Source organism: Mya arenaria, chromosome 11, assembly GCF_026914265.1.
Source record: "Mya arenaria isolate MELC-2E11 chromosome 11, ASM2691426v1".
NCBI lineage: Eukaryota > Metazoa > Mollusca > Bivalvia > Myida > Myidae > Mya > Mya arenaria.
Genome location: NC_069132.1, coordinates 63601144 through 63620577, shown reverse-complemented (window position 1 = coordinate 63620577; position 19434 = coordinate 63601144). Strand labels below are relative to the sequence as shown.

At 34.0% G+C, this 19434-nt stretch overlaps 1 protein-coding gene and 1 long non-coding RNA gene across 2 annotated transcripts in view; both read left to right on the top strand.

The window, feature by feature from the left end:
• LOC128208682 (kinesin-like protein KIF16B) overlaps positions 1 to 17482 on the top strand; it is a 61297-nt gene extending 43815 nt beyond the window's left edge. Inside the window, exons 15-25 of the mRNA XM_052912230.1 lie at positions 877 to 936; positions 2666 to 2800; positions 4116 to 4167; positions 4428 to 4565; positions 4953 to 5035; positions 5318 to 5457; positions 8872 to 8925; positions 14128 to 14348; positions 15341 to 15586; positions 16190 to 16422; positions 17441 to 17482. Of these exons, the coding sequence (XP_052768190.1) occupies positions 877 to 936; positions 2666 to 2800; positions 4116 to 4167; positions 4428 to 4565; positions 4953 to 5035; positions 5318 to 5457; positions 8872 to 8925; positions 14128 to 14348; positions 15341 to 15586; positions 16190 to 16422; positions 17441 to 17482 (1404 nt within the window). The remainder of the gene's footprint in view (positions 1 to 876; positions 937 to 2665; positions 2801 to 4115; positions 4168 to 4427; positions 4566 to 4952; positions 5036 to 5317; positions 5458 to 8871; positions 8926 to 14127; positions 14349 to 15340; positions 15587 to 16189; positions 16423 to 17440) is intronic.
• LOC128209352 (uncharacterized) lies at positions 4476 to 5346 on the top strand. The gene is made up of 3 exons (XR_008256978.1): positions 4476 to 4565; positions 4953 to 5035; positions 5318 to 5346. It is a non-coding gene; the product is annotated as an uncharacterized LOC128209352 (long non-coding RNA).
• Positions 17483 to 19434: the final 1952 nt, after the last annotated feature.

Sequence of the window (19434 nt, the reverse complement as noted above, 5' to 3'; positions counted from 1 at the left end):
ATACAGGAGAGATTTTCAGAAGTGCAGTTAAAGTGTTTCAAATCTCTTCTAAGCACAAAATAGCTCCTAGGTTTTTTTTATGAAACCGCCTAGGTCAGTGATATAGTGTTAAAAGGTAGAACTTTACAGATTGATACCAATGCTGATATTGATTGCATCTTATCATTGACAATATAAGAATGGTATATGCAGTGGTATACTAAACTTTAATAATGCTTAAATGCTCTTTGAAAACTTAATTGAATTATGGGAACTTAATTGAATCATGGTAACTTCATTGAGCCGTGGGAACTAAATTGAATCATAGAAACTTAATTGATTCATGGAAACATGATTGAATCATGGAAACTTTATTGAATCATGGAAACTTTATTGAATTATGGAAACTTAATTGAATCATGGTAACTTCATTGAGCCATGGGAACTAAATTGAATCATAGAAACTTAATTGATTCATGGAAACATGATTGAATCATGGAAACTTTATTGAATTATGGAAACTTAATTGAATCATGGTTACTTCATTGAGCCATGGGAACTAAATTGAATCATAGAAACTTAATTGATTCATGGAAACATGATTGAATCATGGAAACTTTATTGAATTATGGAAACTTCATTGAGCCATGGGAACTAAATTGAATCATAGAAACTTAATTGATTCATGGAAACATGATTAAATCATGGAAACTTTATTGAATTATGGAAACTTAATTGAATCATGGAAATTTAATTGAATCTTAGAGTAAATCCATATACCATTTATCTAAATTGCAAGAACTAATATTTATTTATCGGTGCTTAGTTTTTTTACCAGTTTGTAATTTAATAACCCCATTTAGTGTGTATATCATATATCGCTTCTGGTTACTGTAGGCGGCGCAGCTAATCCAATCCTGGATGGGTAAATGGTCCTCTACACATGATATCATGAAGGTCAGTAAATTTGCACCAACTGGAAGCTAAAATATCCATTTGCTTTATATTCCACTTATTATGGTAGAAAATAAATACATGTAGCTGGACAGTAGATGACATCTGAAGTACGTTTGGTAATCAGTAGTTTTTGTGAAGCCTTTACTTTGTCAGATGTCGTCTGCTTTGCCGTTTGTGTCAGTGTCGGCTTTACATCAACTGAATGACTTTTTGTAGAGTCTTCAAACTTGGTATGCACATTGGTCATGGTCAGTGCATGGAGTGCATGATTCCTTTTAATCATGGGGCAAGGATGTCAAAGGTCACGGTGACCTTGACTAGAAAAATGAATGGTGAACTTCACTGGTGGCACGTCTGATTCCAAGAATTCTAGTAAACATTAATTCTTAGATATTGAGCACTGTACCTGTATTATTTGTTAATATTTATGCCCCCACAAAGTGGCGGCATATAGGGTTGCCCTTGTCCATACGTACGTCTGTCTGTCTGTACGTACGTACGTCCCGAAGATTGTTTCCGATCTAATTCTTGAAAACCATTTGTCCAATCCTCACCAAACTTTAAACACATGTTTGTGACCATAATATCTTGATCAAGTTCCTTAGCCATGGAAATCGCTTTTGTCATTTAGGAGTTACGGCCCTTTATTTGCAAAAAAAGACTTGAAAAATACGTCCCGAAGATTGTTTCCGATCTAATTCTTGAAAACTGTTTGTCCAATCCTCACCAAACTTTAAACACATGTTTGTGACCATAATATCTTGATCAAGTTCGATAGTCATGGAAATCGCTTTAGTCATTTAGGAGCTACGGCCCTTTTTTGCCAAAAATACTTCAAAAATATATGTTTCCAATCTAATTCTTGAAAAGTATGTGTCCAATCCTCACCAAACTTTACATACATGATTGTGACCATAATATCTTGATCAAGTTCGATAGCCATGGAAATCGCTTTAATCATTTAGGAGTTAGGGCCCTTTATTTCCCAACAATACTTAAAAAATATCTTATCCGATCTAATTTTCCAGCAGATATTAAGTTGTTGGATCCATACCCCATATTTTTATCTCGATGTAAATGAGATGTGGATCCAACAATTTTTTTCCTGCCTGAATGGCGCCATATAACCTATACAGTCTTGCGATGCCGTAAAACCCAACTCAACTCAACTTATCCTATATGTGCAGATTATCCTGAATAATCATTATGGCTTATTTTCTGTGACAAAAAATCGAAGTGGGGGCATCCGTGTCCTATGGACACATTTCTAGTTTTGCTAGCTATGCTCATGTTTTAAAGTTTTGAGGTCATTGAGTAGACAATGACTTAGATCTTAAAGGGACTAGACACCAGATGGTCCCAAAATCACCAAATTCAGTAATTCAAGATGTTGACATTCTTCTTCTTTTCTTGCAATGGTGTCGTCTGGTGTCTAGTCCCTTAAATGCTTCAATCAAGATAAATTCATTAATGTTTAAAAGGCTTATTATCATTTGGGCCTTGTGCCTGTAAACATTTTTTTTCGACCAGTGGGCTTGTCCCTGTAGTTGTTATTGTATTTAAAAATACAGGTAAGATGATAAAGATATTCTTTAAAACATACTGAGCATCAAGAACATGCCAACCTTTTTTTCTCCATCAAAAATGTATATCCCCTAAAATCTTATATCTTCACGTTGACAAACATGAACTTGTCTGTTGCTTACTGTAAAACTCTTCCCTCCTGAAGGAGTCTGACTTGAGCATCAGAGGACTACGCAATCGGTCGAGCTCGATGGGGGTGATGATCGACTCTCAACTCCCATACCTAGTCGGCATGGACGATGATGTTCTCAGCACTGGCATTGTTATCTTTCATCTCAAAGTATGTGAAATAGCCGGTATTTAGACTCCCATGTTTTTTAGAAAAAAAGCACAAGGGATTGTATAATCATTGTTTTACAACCGATCAGCTGAAATATATTTGGGTCACAAATCAATTGTATTAATAATCTTCTAGGACCTATTTCTTGAACAGTCCTAAAAGTCTTATAACTGAGGATCCGAAAATTCGGTACTATATTTTTGTTATAAATGGTATAAATAGTGTAATATTTTCCAGTCAAAGAGACTTTCAAAGAATGTTATGTTTAGGATTATCATGATAAACTGTTTATTGTTTTGTAAAATTTGCTGAATAAAATAAACATCTTAGGCATAAGATTTTCCAAGAAATTTGGACAATCATGTTCATGGTATTGTTGTTACATGTATCTTTATGAAATTTATCATTACATATGCCACAAAAAATGATCTGCCACCCCGGCGAAATAATGACCATGGTCGACCATGGTCCCCACGGTTTTTGACAGTTTTTGACGGTCAACCATGTTTTATCATGGTTAACCATCAAGTACCGTGGGAAAATCATTGCCTGGACCAAGAAATCTCATGAATCTGATTTGATAGATGAGAATATTGTCTGTCTACCAGCAGATTTTGATAGAAGTAAAGTACCTAGCTGTTTCTATATCGGGCAAAATTATGGAGAGATTCAGACAATTTGATTTGATTATTGTGTGTCTGCTCTTGTAGGGATGAAATCAACTTGCAATATGTCTATAAACTCTGTGGAATTGATTTTCTTTGAAAACGTTGCCTCATACAGAGTTTTTTATACAAATATAGCTATGAGTAGCTGAGTTTTACAATTATTATAATTGCATATATAACTTGACAACCTTCAACTGGTCTTAAATTTTGGTTGTAAGAATGTCAATTGGTATAAGTCTGAACAAACATGATTATTATTACTGCTGCCTTTTCGATTCGGGAGGACGTACGTATATGACTCCAATGCATGTTTTCAGAACCTGAAGATAATTACAATGAAAACTCATCCAGTCCATTACGAAATTTAAAACTTTAATCTTAACCATAACTCAAGAACTGTTATAGATATTCACATTTAACTTGGTACAAATGTTGCTAGAGACAAAACACACACACACCTAGGTGAGCTGATAACTCTAAATTAAATAATTGTTGGGTTATGCCCCTTGTTAGTCTGATAAAAACAGAGTTAATTCAGGGGGGCTCTTGTTCTCGTTCCATAATCTTAATAAAAAAAACACTGCAAAGAAAAGGATTTGGTTTAACGGTTATTTAATTCAGTTTAGCCAGTATGCAAATCTTTTCAGGAGGGAGAGACGTTGGTAGGTCGAGGGGATGCCGACGCAGAGAGGGACATAGGTCGGTGGTTTGGTTATTATATAAGGCAATCTTTATTTAAAGGATGGATATTAAGTGTTGAGTGTGTTAAGTGCTTAAAACCATATTGATTGTTCTGTGTTGTTGACATGATAGAACAGCCAAAATTCTTTGACTTTCTGCTAATAATACTTGATTGTGAATGTAATATAACTATATATGCAGGTTCTGACATATTACGATGGATAGGAATTCTTTGTTGTATTGTATAAAAGAGTTTAAACCCCACTGTTTAATTCCAGTTTTGGAGGGCCCTGGTATAGAGACTGAGCACTGTGTGATAGAGAATGCAACAGGGGAGGTAATACTGAGGCCCGGCCAGGGGGCCCTGTGTTCTGTCAATGGTCAGGAATGTACACAACCAACAAAACTCTCTCAGGGTAAGAAACACGCATAAGTTGGAAAGTAATTTCTAGCTTGTTGAGTAGAGAACAATTTGTTGTAAAATAAGTAATTTTCTTAGCATTTATCTTCAATGTTAAGTTGCAATCACCTCAATATTTTTTAAAAGATTACATACTACTTTACTTTAGCTTATTCTTTTGAACTATTGTAATAAAAATCACAAATCTTCACTTTATGTGATGTGAATTAAATCATGTTAATTTTCAATATTAGAATTAAAACCAACATATTTTCCCGACTATTAGGCAATCCGCTTACTAGATGACACCCTAGATCCCATGAGATCTGGTGTTTTTTTTAGACTCGTTTATAAGACGGGTATATAGTTTGAGCAAGATCACTGAATTTTACCCTGTTTCCAGGAGATTATGTGATACTTGGGGGAAATCAGGTCTTCCGTTTCAACAATCCTGCTGAGGCTGCCAAACTCAGGGAAAACAGACAAGTATGCAATTCTGCGCAAAACTATATATGGAAATTTTATTTCTTCTATTGTATTGTAAAAGAACAGTAAGAACAGCAAATATCTTTTTCCTCTTGTAACAACGCTCAGAGTCCTAATGTGTGTATGGATTGAGGCATTAAAAGAAGAGAAAACCTCTCATTCTTATATGCCTTTAGGTGAAATATCATGTTATATTTGCTGGTGTTATTTTCACTGTAGTGAAAGCAACTCAACTTCACTAATGTTTTACAAACAAGTAAAGTTGATTTGTATCTATTTCAGAGTCAAGGCAGCCTCAATACGCTTGGTGTTGGATACTCCTCCTACAGCGGGCTCTCTCGGGCGAGCAGCTACAGCTCCATTGGCGGAGATGACTCAAACTATCTAAGCCCGCAGTCTCAACTGGCACGGTCCTACCCAAAGTAATTATTCATACTAAAACAAATTGTGTAATTAAATAGTTTACAGTGGTCTGTATAAATTAGTTGTTTGAATGCAAGATAATTTCATTTCTACCTTAAAAGATTATAATACATTCTCAGGATTCATTCAAATAAGAAAACAGAAAGCAAAATAAGATCTGATAACTTTAAGAATTTTCTTGCATTTTAAAACTCATATATGATGCAGTTAATTAAAAAGAACTCTGCTAGATTAGAATATGCAGTCACTCAGTATCCATGTAAAAATTTACAGTGTGTTTTTTGTCTGTTAGCTAATGATTAACTCCCGCCAGTGTTTCACATTTAGGCTACACACATGTTAAAGGAAATATTGGTTTTCAGTCGGCGGCGCTATTCAGATGTTGTAATGTAAGACTTCATAGTTTTCAGTATATTTCCTTAGAATATGAAAGGAACAAAAAAACAATATTTTGTATTACAATTTTTTTGTCATTAATATGGATGCCTGTTTAGAGCATAATATTAATATTATAATATTTTTCACTCTGTATGAGTGTTTTGGGAATAATGACATTATATTTAATCATTTCCAAATGACTAAAATATTATACCCCCTTCCCCCCACCACAAAAAAAATAAAATAAAAAAAATGTTAAGGTGGTGACTTATAATAGTTTCAGTTGGGTAATCAGATCCCAATATTATTCATATTTGGCCTGAAAATAACATTTTTGTTCCTTTTATATTCATACAACCAGACTATTGCATGATGTCTTTATAGACCACAGGAATGCTCTCAAACCTATGTTTCTGTGTATCCAAGTTTTTCCCATGATATGTAAATCTTACCATTATTTTGTATCATATTCCAAAACTCTTTCCAAACATTAAATCATATCAATTATTTGTGTAGTAGTGAATTTATTGTTGAAGTATTTGTTAATTTAAAAAAATAAAATTATGGGATTTTTCTAAAAGAAATATCAATGAAGTAGAAACAGCCATTACTATTAATTTCATACCTGTTAAATTTCCGCCTTAGATATTGTAAAATTTAAGCATTTAATATGAAAACTCTGCAAATGGTTAGTAGTTGACCCGATATGGGATATACAGGGCTCAGGAAACCATATTTGAGTTTGAGCTGAAATGACCATGTTATGCTATCAAAAGAAGAAATTTGAAATTTAGGCTTCTTAGTAAATTATTAATGATGCATGGTCTTTATCCATGAGCTATTCTATTGTTCATTTTGAGTACATGAATGCTATCTTGGAAGTGAATGACCCTGTACTCTTGTTGTTTAACCTCAGTTATGCTGCCCAAGATTTGTGGTAAGTATTTACCCCACCCACTTTTTCTAACATGGGAGGCTTTCTTTGTACTCTGTAGATAATTTTGCTTTTATTAATATTTGGTGAAAGGTTTCTAAGCTGGGGCTGTATTGGATATAAAGTGTTGTTTGGTTTTGTATGCATCTCTTATAATATTTAGTGGAGTGTAACTTGTTTAATATTCTGTAGAACTATTCTTTTTTACTGAATATTTGCCATAATATTTATTATTGGTTATATCATTTACATGTGCATTTTTGAGAAGGTATATTATGATGGAACAGTTTTTCTATTTACTGTAAATATTGTACAGGAGCTCAATGCAGTTAAGGATTATCTAAATTATGTTTAGAATAGAAAAAGTTTTTGACAGGATATAACAATAAAGTACTATATCACGCTTCTAACATGAATGCTGCAATGCTATTGGTCCAGGACTGGTTATGCGGTGACCCCATATTTTTCCATATTGGGTTACCAAATTTATATTGAACCAAAATGGCGCCTATTTTCACATTCCAATGAATATTGTGATGAATAAATGAAACATTTAAACAAGTAAACAAGTTGTCAACGTGATATATATGTCAAGGGGTTAGTATGCGACCGGATATATGGTATATGGTCAGAGCAGGGAACCCTATATGGTTTCCTTTGCCCCGTATATCCCATATCGGGTCACCTACTAACTGAACCTTATAATATTAATTGCATCGAATCATTTTATAATTATATTTATCTGTTTATTATTATATATTATTATAGTTTCTGAAAATTGACTCCTGCATTGCATCGCTTACTCTGTCAGTCAAAAGATGCATGAGTAAAAAATAAACGGACATACCATGTGTGCTATCTCTGTTCGACAAAACATCGGATTCCATGAGTAACAGACATACCAATACATGCTCTTATTCTATTAGACAAAACTTGCTTGATTAATGTAATTAACACTAACTCTTTCAGTAATGTTTCAATATTTAAATTTATTTGATATATTTGTCTCCCTTACCATATATTTCTTAAGTCAACGTTATTATGTAGTTTGCATTTCATACATAGATGTGCATAAATATTGTTTATTTAATTAAGAGTAAAGCTTAATGCATGCTGATAGTGCAACTTTAAAAAGTAGTTCTGGCTTAATAGATCAACATATTGTACAGTGTAATAATTATTCAACATCATTTTGATTGAAAAAAATACACCAAAAATAGCTTAATTTTTATTGAAAATCCCCAAGAAGATTTTAATAATTTCTTGTTTGAAATGGTGCATTTTGAGTTTTTTTTATAACTATTTTTCTCAAATAATGACATTTAAAATAAAATTGGAAATCATTTGGTTCACCCCTTCATCCGCTAGTACATGTTATAACCCCAATCCTAATTATTTCTAATAATTTTTAACACTCTTTCTCTCTCCTTTTCTTTCTGTTTCTCTCTCTGTGCCTCTCCCCTGACTATTTTTCTCTCTCTCTCTCTCTCTCTCTCTCTCTCTCTCTCTCTCTCTCTCTCCTCTGTCTATTTCTCTCTCTCACTCTCTGTCTCTCCCTCTTTCCCCGCTCACTCTCTCCCCTGTCTCTCTCTCTCTCTCTCTCCCCAGCTCACCCTCTCCCCTGTCCCTCTCTTTCTCACTCACTCTCTCCCCTGTCTTTCTCTTTCTTGCTGAAAAACTTAACTTTATCTTTCTATCATTGAAAAATTGCAATATTGTACCGTCAAAAAGCATATGTTTTTAATTTAGGTTTAAAAAATATCCGTTTTTCTATGACATCACATCATGAAATTTGTTACTAACATACACATATGAACTGATAGAATACAAGAGTAGTCTGGTGGTTAAACATTTGTCTGCTTCTCACCAAAGACATCATGGGTATGAGTCCCACCAGCGGTACGTTTATATGGCAGCTGTCAAAAGGGACATCAGTACTGGTTTCTGTCCAGGAAACTGACCATATCAGCGTATAGCTATCTTAATAATCGAGCTTAAGAGTACAAGTACAATGTATAAGGAAATTGGTGAGCTAACATGAATTTGAATGAGATGTTTGTGTCCAGGTTTTATGTTAAGTTATTTTACTTTATGACTTCAGCCGAGACCTTGAACGACGTTACCAGAGTGAACAAGAGAGGATTGGACAAGCAAGGTACAGTAACTCCTGAACTATCATTGAATTGTCTACACTGTTTGTGGAAAATGTGTGGAAAGTTGATGTTTTTTCTCTGAAGTGTCATTACATCATAAGTGCTCATTTAAAAAGTTAAGGTGTTGTTGTACTAGCATTAATTTTATGTTGTTGTTGTTGTTGTTCTGGTTATTGTGGTTGTCATCATCTTTGTTGTTGTTGCCGCCATCATCATTGTGGTCATTGTTGTTGTTATGGTGTTTCTTGTGGGTTTTTTTGTTGTTGTTGTCATCATAGTTGTTCTTGTTCAGGAACTTTTAAAACATAGTACGCCTGGTTATATTCCTGATTAAATTGTTTGGTGACTGTATTGTTTATTCGTTTTAAAAAAAAATCCCAGTTTTTGAGTAAATGTTTTATTCATTCATTCCAATTTCCAATAACTTATAATAGTGTAAAAAAATCTAAGTGCATGTTTCATTGATAAATTAGGCAGTTGGCACCGGGTTCTTATAGTCTTGCAGTATTATCAATTCATATTGTTCTATTGATGGCAGACAATATTTCTGCCAAGTTAAGTGCAAAATCGGCAGTCTAACAGACTTCTACTATAAGCAGTGTTCACAGCTCAGAGATTATTCCTGATAGTGCCTTGTTCAGTTATCATACATAATGGGGGAACTATGTCATTTGTATTTGTTCATAATTTTGTAGATGGATTTGTTTTGAATCTTCCATGTAGCCTGTAGGGTCAGGAATCATATATCCACCAGCCCATTTATTGGTATTAAAGTGGATATTTAAGGTGTTTAAAGATAGGATGTTTGAGCTAAGGCCAATATTGTCTAGTGTTTACATGTAGATAACAGATTTTATTCATATTTGGACATTTTGGGGCAAAAAAGCAGGATTTATAACGATATTTTACACCACACTCTGAATATTTAAGGTATTAACTTTCAAGTTTTAGTGCTTTTTAGTTGTAATTGTATATGCTCCTGTATTTAAGGATGATATATAAATGTATATATATATATATATATATATATATATATATATATATATGTCCCTCGTCCCTTTGTGAGTGTTCGTTTTGCTTTTTTTCGGTGACAGATAATAATAGAATAGATGGCTTGATCCTTAATGGAATAACTCAAAGAAGATAATGTAATATATTTACAACATTTGATGCGATTTGCTCTTTTAAAATACACATACTCTTTCAAAAAGTGGATAGGCAAGAGTATGTGTCACATTCAGTGATAGTTATAGCATTAAAAGCCTATTACCATTGTCCTCAATATAATCATGATTTCTTCAGAACTGTTCTAGTGCAAAATGAATAACTATCATTTACTTTAATAGTGGTCAAAATTATATTTTGTCAAATGGGATGGCACTGTATTTCTCAAATATGCTGTATTATATAATTTATTTTGTATTGGCAGAAAGCTGTTAATAATTTTAATTAGTAGATTTAAACAGAGGCTGGACCAGTAGATGAAACATAATTTTGACCACTATGCAGGTTTAAGGGTTATACGGAGGGTTGTAAGCAGCATTTAGCAAAATAATAATGGTACATGACATTCATCGCAAATAACAACATATTTTGGTAAATTTACACTAATAAACTTTAACCAACTTCATTTTGTTATGCACATGTCAATTGTAACCACAGCCCCCCAGGTCCGGGGGTATACAGGGGATAGACGGGGAAATGGGCTGTTTTTGCAGTGGTTTTGTCTTTGTGCCAAAATAGCTGGGAATGGTCCTTACCTGCGGTGCGGGGGCATATGGTGGGGATTATACCCAGCAGTTCATCCCTGCAGGGTGGTTTTTTTACCTGGGCTTGGCTGGACAAAAAATCAAAGACCCTGCTATTCCCCAGACCAGGGGGGGAGGGGTGGCTGGTTACAATTGACTGGTGCATTATCAATTCAGTAAGTGTGATTCCTATACTCAAATGTTCTGAACTAAAACTGGAGTGGATAGTGCAGAACTGAAATGCTAATTGAATCAGTTTTATTTAATATATATTGATATCATATCTCTTTTAAAATTATCTTAAAATTACTCAAATGTTCTGAGCTGATAACCGTGAGGGTTGGTATTGCAGAAATGCAAATTGAATAATAAATTATGTGTTTATTTACTATATTGATCATATTTCTTTTGAAAATGTCTTAAGCATTAGATAACTTTCTCAATTTTGTTTAAAACACCTGGGTAAACTTTTGAAACAGAAATTAAAGTTTTATGCCCATTACTGAGTACAGAATGAATTAAGCTAACATCTCAAATATGGGTGAGACAAGGTTAGAAATTGACAAAAGATGTAATTGTTCTAAGTAAATATTTACACTCAAGCTGATAAGCCAAAAACTACAAAGCTGACAATAATGTTGGGACACTGTCACTGGTGTAGCTCCATTAGGCACTTACAATACACCAGGGCCAGCACATAATTGAATGATATTTATGAAAAAGGAATGCATTTTTTAGGGTTTTTTAGTGTATTTTTAACCAAGATATTGTAGAAAGCATCCCGCATTTAAAAATTTCATGTTGGAGCAAGACACTGAACGCCCCCCCCCCCCCTTCCCTCCCACTAGCCAGCCAACCCTTTACGTCAATTCTGGTCAAGCTACAACCCTGCTTGTATATCAGTCTATGGTACATGGGATATTTCTTTATTGATTTTGATTTAAAACATTATTGTTCATCTTTTGTCTTTTTTTAATTCAGTTAGATTTTTATTTGAAATGAGAAAAGAGAATGTATACAATTAGCTCTTCTTGTTTATGCAAACAGGATTCTATAATTGGCTCTTTGACAGAACGACTGTTATAACATTGTAAAAGATTGAAAGGTATCTGTTATTTCAAATTTATCAAACGCCTGTGAAAAGTTTTGTGATTGGTGTCGAAATAAAACCTTAATGAAACAGATTTTGATAAGATTAGAAATCCTATTGATGTGAAATACTTGCATGTGGACTAAAAAGTGATTTCCTGAAGTATTGTGACTTGATTTGACATGAATTTAGCTTATTTTATCAAGCAAGTCAATAATTGTTTACTTAGTGTCACCATCGGCTTTGTTGTTGTTGTTGTTGCGGCTGTACATTGCTGCAACAGCTTTTACTGAAAAATTGACAATGAGAAAAGTGTTTAGCATCTATATACATTGCAGTTATTTAAAAAGTCAATATAAAAATGTCATTTGTTGATATTTTTTATTGGATAAATATTCTATACAAGATGTCTTTTGCAACGTGTATTGTGATTCTATGTAATTGGACTGTCAATCTTGTTGGAAATAATAGAAAAAGCTTTCAGTACAGAGAGGCTATCATACCTTTAAAGAGTAAAGTATTGCCAGGAAAAACCAATCTTGGACATCGATTAAACCAGAGATCCAGGCATATTTTTCTGGTGTCTTAACGATCACTTGCTGTGGAAGGACCTATTTATCAGTAAAAATATATTTTTGTGGATGTTTTCTAAGCTGAATTCCAAATTGGAGGATACATTGGACGAATTCAATTCTTGTGTTAGTGTATTGGCTTGTTCCAGGAGCATAGACAAATTATGTATTTCATAATGAAAAAGAAATTATTGGCGTTCAAATGAAGCCAAGCTAGCATAAACATAAGCATGTCGCATAAATCAAAGATAGATGGTCACATGAAGACAAGCAAGACTGTCTCATAAATAAAAAGCAAAACTTTCACATAAATATAGGCAACGCTCCCTCACAGTCGCTTAAATTAAAGCAAGTCTATAGCATAAATATAAGCAAGGCTGTCACATCAATATAAGCAAGACTGTCACATGAATACAAACAAGACTGTCACATGAATATATGCAAGACTGTCACATGAATATAAGCAAGGCTGTCACATGAATATATGCAAGACTGTCACATGAATATAAGCAAGGCTGTCACATAAATAAAAGCAAGACTGGCACATGAATGAAAACAAGACTGTCACATAAATAAAAGCAAGACTGGCACATGAATGAAAGCAAGACTGTCACATGAATATAAGCAAGGCTGTCACATGACTATAAGTAAGACTGTCACATGAATATAAGCAAGACTGTCACATGAATAAAAACAAGACTGTCACATAAATAAAAGCAAGACTGGCACATGAATGAAAGCAAGGCTGTCACATGAATAAAAGCAAAACTGGCACATGAATGAAAACAAGACTGTCACATAAATAAAAGCAAAACTGGCACATGAATATAAGCAAGGCTGTCACATGAATATAAGCAAGGCTGTCACATAAATAAAAGCAAGACTGTCACATAAATAAAACAAGACTGTCACATAAATAAAAGCAAGACTGGCACATGAATGAAAGCAAGACTGTCACATAAATAAAAGCAAGACTGGCACATGAATGAAAACAAGACTGTCACATAAATAAAAGCAAAACTGGCACATGAATATAAGCAAGGCTGTCACATGAATATAAGCAAGGCTGTCACATAAATAAAAGCAAGACTGGCACATGAATGAAAACAAGACTGTCACATAAATAAAAGCAAGACTGGCACATGAATGAAAGCAAGACTGTCACATGACTATAAGTAAGACTGTCACATGAATATAAGCAAGACTGTCACATGAATAAAAACAAGACTGTCACATGAATAAAAACAAGACTGTCACATGAATATATGCAAGACTGTCACATGAATGAAAACAAGACTGTCACATGAATGAAAACAAGACTGTCACATAAATAAAAGCAAGACTGTCACATGAATAAATGTCAGACTGTGGCTTAAACATTAAACCATAAATATAAGCAATTAATATCATAGCATAAATCTAAGAAATTTTGACTCACAGTCGCATGAATATAAGCAAGACACTAGTATTGCATAAATATTATAGCATAAAAATAAGTAATTTTGACTCACAGTCGCATGAATATAAGCAAGACTTCACATGAATATAAGCAAGACTTCACATGAATATAAGCAAGACTTCACATGAATATAAGCAAGACTTCACATGAATATAAGCAAGACTTCACGTGAATATAAGCAAGACATTAGCATAAGTTGTTCTTTTTTCATGGATAAATCTATTTTAATCACTGAAAATCAAATAATAATCTCTTTTTTTTTATAACTATCGGAATATATATTAATTATTGTAAAAATGTCATTTGTTTTAAGTAAATATTAATTTCAATTTCAGGACGGAACTTGAACAACTTAAAAGTGAGCACGAGCGTGCAGAAGAGGCTCGTCAACTTCGGGAAGAGGAAATGTACGCAGCGCATGAGCAGCATCGTGCGGATATCGAGGACCAGAAACATCAGCTTTTACGACTTGTGGAGGAAAATGAGCGTGCACGTGAAAAAGCAAAGGAAGAGTTGCAGCTCGCACGGGAAAGTCTTGCAAAGGAGAGGGAGGCTTGTAAGTTAAAAATGTACTTGCATTATACATGTCATTTAGACCACTACCAGTTGATCAATTGTTTGATGGATGTGCCACACATAAAATTCGGTAAACGCTTTATTTATTAATTTCCCAATGTTCATTGGCTGCATGTTTACGTCTGAATCTCCCCTATTTTCATAGTTTCTTTACCTAGAATTTAATCCTGTGAAGTCTACTTCGAGGTTTTTTCATGATATACATTCCTAATCAGCAAACTTTTAGAGAATATATTTCCTTGTGTCCGGACAAAATCTGATCCGGCAACCGTAAACTATCTAATTTTGCTTATTGTGATAGTAGGCTGGACTTAAGATGGGCATAAATACAATAACTGTTCTTTTTGGTATTTAAATATATGCGTGTTACTCAGTTACTCACCTCGAATGCCGTCTTTACAATATATGTGTAATTAAGTTGCAGTGGCAATGAAACTTGATTGTGAAGCACTGGATCTGATTGCCATATTGAGAGCGATATTTATGTAATACAATCAAAACCTTTCATTTATAATTGAGAACCTTTTTTATATATGTTTGGTTAGAAATATATATTTTTTTATTATTTTTTTGCTTTGTGCTTTCGCCACTGATTTGCTGAAAATTAAAAAAAATGTTTTTGCTTGCTCACTCCTTATTTTTCTGGAAAAAAAGTAAAACAAATGATTAACTTGTTGTGGCCTCAATTTTGAAGATGAGATGTTTTGAATTTCATTACAAGGAAACCGAAACAAGCAGAAATACCCCTGTAGTAATTTTCAGATTTAAGAGAAACTTAAATCATCTTAAAAATCCCATGACCTGTAAAACATGTAATAAAGTAGACGTTGTCAGTATATTGTCGATCACAGAAGACTCAAATTTCCCATATGCTATTTAATAGTGTCGTAACAATAATAGTAATAGAACCTATTTCTGTTTTTGTACAGTCCAAATGCAATCTGTTTCTGAATGTTTGGCTCTGTCTTTCAGTTCAGAAACATTTAGATGGGGAGCGTCAGAAACTTCGTGAACAGCAAAAACTAGAACAACAACAACAACAACAGGGGTCCCAGGGGTCGATATCAATACAAACAGATCCCTTGTGCACAACGACGACCTGTGTGGGGTCAGATGATGGGCTAAGCAGTGGACACAAGGAAATGGGGGTGGGGCCTAACCCGGGGGTAGATGAAGAAGATGGGCTGATTTTGGCCAAAGATGTGACAGTATTCAGAGGTAATGTCTTCTATAATTTAAAGTGTATTTTTTATATTAGTCAAATTAATACTAGCAATATGAATGCCTATATGCAAGCCATCAAATCCAATATTGCAGAAATAAGTTCATGTCCTAGGTAAAAGTAACCAACTTTTCCTATTATTTAAAGCTGCACTCTCACAGCTGAACTGTGTTTTGACAACTTTTTTTTATTTTTTGTCTTGGAATGAGCAAACTTTTGCGTAAAAATCAGGAAAACAGTTTTTTAAACAACTGAGATCTGTTCTGTTTTGAGTTATCTTTTATGATTGAATTGAAGGCATTGATGCTTAATTAACAACTTAAAACATGTCAAAACTGTCAATTTGTGAGAGTGCAGCTTTAAACTCAAGAAAAATGTTTTTGACACTCCTCTGTATACACATACATCTCTGTATACACATACATATAATATGCTGCCAATTATTATTGCTTGATCCTATTTACTGCAATAATAATGTAAAAAGAATGGATAACACGTGATTAATTACAATATAACCTTTAAATCTAATACAATTTCTGATCTCGTTAATTAATTATAATACATGTATTTAGTTTGTTTCCATGTTATTTATTCTGCAGAGGGCAGAAAGATGTCAACTAAAGAACAGCTTGCTGAACTTGATCAGGAGGAATTTTCCCGCAGGATGTCGTATCGTGAGACGGAGGAAAGTCTCGCATTTCAACAGGAGGACATAGAAGACAGCTATGGTCAGACGCAGCAGCAAATCCAGGCTAGAATCAGGAAGATACAGGAAATGGAGGAAGAATACAAAGAACTTGACAAAGCACATCTGCAGGATATAACTACTCAGGTAAAATAGTTCCATAAGTAGGATAATGTATGTAGATATTTCCAGGTGTGCTGGTACTTTCTCGCATAGGTCAGGGAGTATGTGATTTATTGGGGCAAGTTGACTAAGTGGTTTGATCACTTGACTTGTAAGAAGGGGTTAAAGGTTCTAGACCTGGACTGACTGTTCCCTTTTCTGACCTGGTACTATGACAGCACTGCATGTTTGGCAATATCATAACATGCTCTCAGTGTTAAATTGTTCACTATTAGCACTAGTACTGGTGTCATGAAATTTAAGGGCAAACTTCCAGTTTGCAGAGAGAATGTAAACATACCGACTTGCACACTGGTCAGAGAGAATGTAAGGGGATAATCCAGACCTGTAAGTAGGGGGCCCCCGGTTTGGTCCCCAGACTGGCTGCTTTCTTTTCTGAGCCTGTGACAACGGTAATTGAAAGAAGTTTTCCCATAAGTATTCAAGTAGTGAAGTATTGCCTGGCATATATTTTGTGGTGTGCCACCATTTTGTCATAGAGTTGTGTGCCCTTGAATTCTTTTTTACCCTTGTCTATTTTGGCTACTCTCACAGTTTTAGACATAGAACGATGATTCTTGGTGCACATTTTGCATTAATGAATATTTTTCTTTAATTCATGGATGATAGCATTTTCGTTGACCCAATTCACTACGTATTATAGTTATTGGCCCTTGATAATCAGTTTAAAATGCTATATTGAAAATTTGAGATTAACCTTGTGAAAAATAAGAATTTGTTTTTCCGAAATCAAATTGTAAAATGTTATTTTTTTCATTATTTGCCTGTGTGAATGTATGTTTATGTGTGTGTGGACTGTTTGTGGTGTTTGTATGTTTGGGTATGGTATCTTTGTGATGTTTGTTTGTGCATGGTCTGTATGTAGCATTTGTGTGTGATTCATTTGTAGTGTTTGTAAGATTGTGTATGGTCTGTTTCTGGGGTTTGTATGTTTGTGTGTGGTATGTTTATGGGGTTTGTATGTTTGTGTGTGGGATTACAGGAACTGTCCACTGTCTTGATGCCACTGGACCAGTACTGTTAGATTGTCTGTATGTCATCTATTTATTGTGCATTTGGTGAATCTCATACTTCTTATTTTTGGAATTTTCGAGTAGTAAAAATAGTACCCGGGTACTCAAGACAGTTGATGTAGTACTCAGGTACTCATTGCCATTGACTACAGATCTTGTCCCTGTTGTTTTCATCATCACTCAGACACATTGCAGGTTGTTATATTTTATGTGCAGTTTTTGTGAAATGTAAATTTTGTATTCAATAGTTTAAGGATGTAAAAGTTAATATATGGTTTTGAAAGCCTTTGTTGTGTGTGAGATATTTTCCTGTCTGCATATCTATGAATGTAGGAAAATAATGTAAGTGGCTTTGTAGTGTGAATGCATTGAATACTGTAATGTAACATGAGAATACTGATTAGCTGGATTTTTCATAAAAAAATTATGTGTTATAGAATGGCGAAAACCGGGCCGGCGTTAACAATTTTGTGTTAAAGTTTTCATTTTATGTAATAAAATCAAGAGTTTTTATCCAATGGTAATCAAACTTCATACAATGGTAGAACATAATGAGAGGAAGTGCAGTGTACAATAACCATAACTCTATTCTTTCTTATTACTGAGTTATTGCCCCTTGTTACTTTTTTGTCCGGACTATAACTTGAAAAGTACTGGATGGAATTCATTGGAAATTCATACAATGGTAAAGCACAGTGAGAGGAAGTGCAGTATTCAAGAACCATAACTCTACCTAAACTAATTACTGAGTTATTTGTTTTTTTTGCTGTCAATTTTTTTTCCAGACATTAACTTGCAAACTACTAGATGGAATTTATTAAAACTTCATACAATGGTAAAGCACAATGAGAGGAATTGAAGTGCACAAGAACCATAACTCTATTTCAGCTTATTATAGAGTTACTACCCTTTGTTACTTTTTCTTGTCCAGAGCATAACCTGAAAACTATTAGATGGGATTTAATAAAACTTCATACAGTGATAGATCATAATGAGAGGAAGTGAAGTGCACAAGAACCATAACTCTAGTTCAGCTTATTACAGAGTTACTGCTCTTTGTTACTTTTTCTTGTCCGCAGCATAACTTAAAAACTATTGGATGGGATTTAATAAAGCTTCATACAGTGATAGATCATAATAAGAGGGAGTGCAGTGTAAAGGAACTGCAATTCTATTTCAGCTTATTACATAGTTAGTGCCCTTTGTTACTTTTTCTTGTCCAGAGCATAACTTGAAAACTATTAGATGGAATTTAATAAAACTTCATACAGTGATAGATCTTAATGAGAGGGAGTGCAGTGTACAGGAACCATAACTCTAGTTCAGCTTATTACAGAGTTACTGCTCTTTGTTACTTTTTCTTGTCCACAGCATAACTTAAAAACTATTGGATGGAATTTAATAAAACTTCATACAGTGATAGATCATAATGAGAGGAAGTGTAATGTACAGGAACCGCAATTCTTTTTCAGCCAATTACAGAGTTATTTCCCTTTTTTCCTTTTTTTTGTCCGGAGCATAACTTGAAAACTATTGGATGGAATTTAATAAAACTTCATACAGTGATAGATCATAATGAGATGGAGTGCAGTGTATAGTAATTGCAATTCTATTTCAGCTAATTACAGAGTTACTGCCTTAGGAGAAAGAATTCCACTGCCATAAAAAATCATTAATTTTGGTCAAATCTTTATGAAACTTGCTCAGAATATTTGTTTACTTGTTGTCTTAAACATTTGTGAATATGGGTCACCTCAGATCAAAAACTAAAAATACTAGGTCACTATCTCAAATCCTCGGTTTGCAAAATTTCATCGTCAAATAAAAATCGGTCTTAAATGCGGCGTTGCCACGTTGGCGTCTTGTTTTAATTTGAAGTTGCGCTAGAATTGGTAACACTATATAAACTATATGAACTCCTCACTCTATGGATGAAGATGGATTTAGAATTTTAACCCCATCT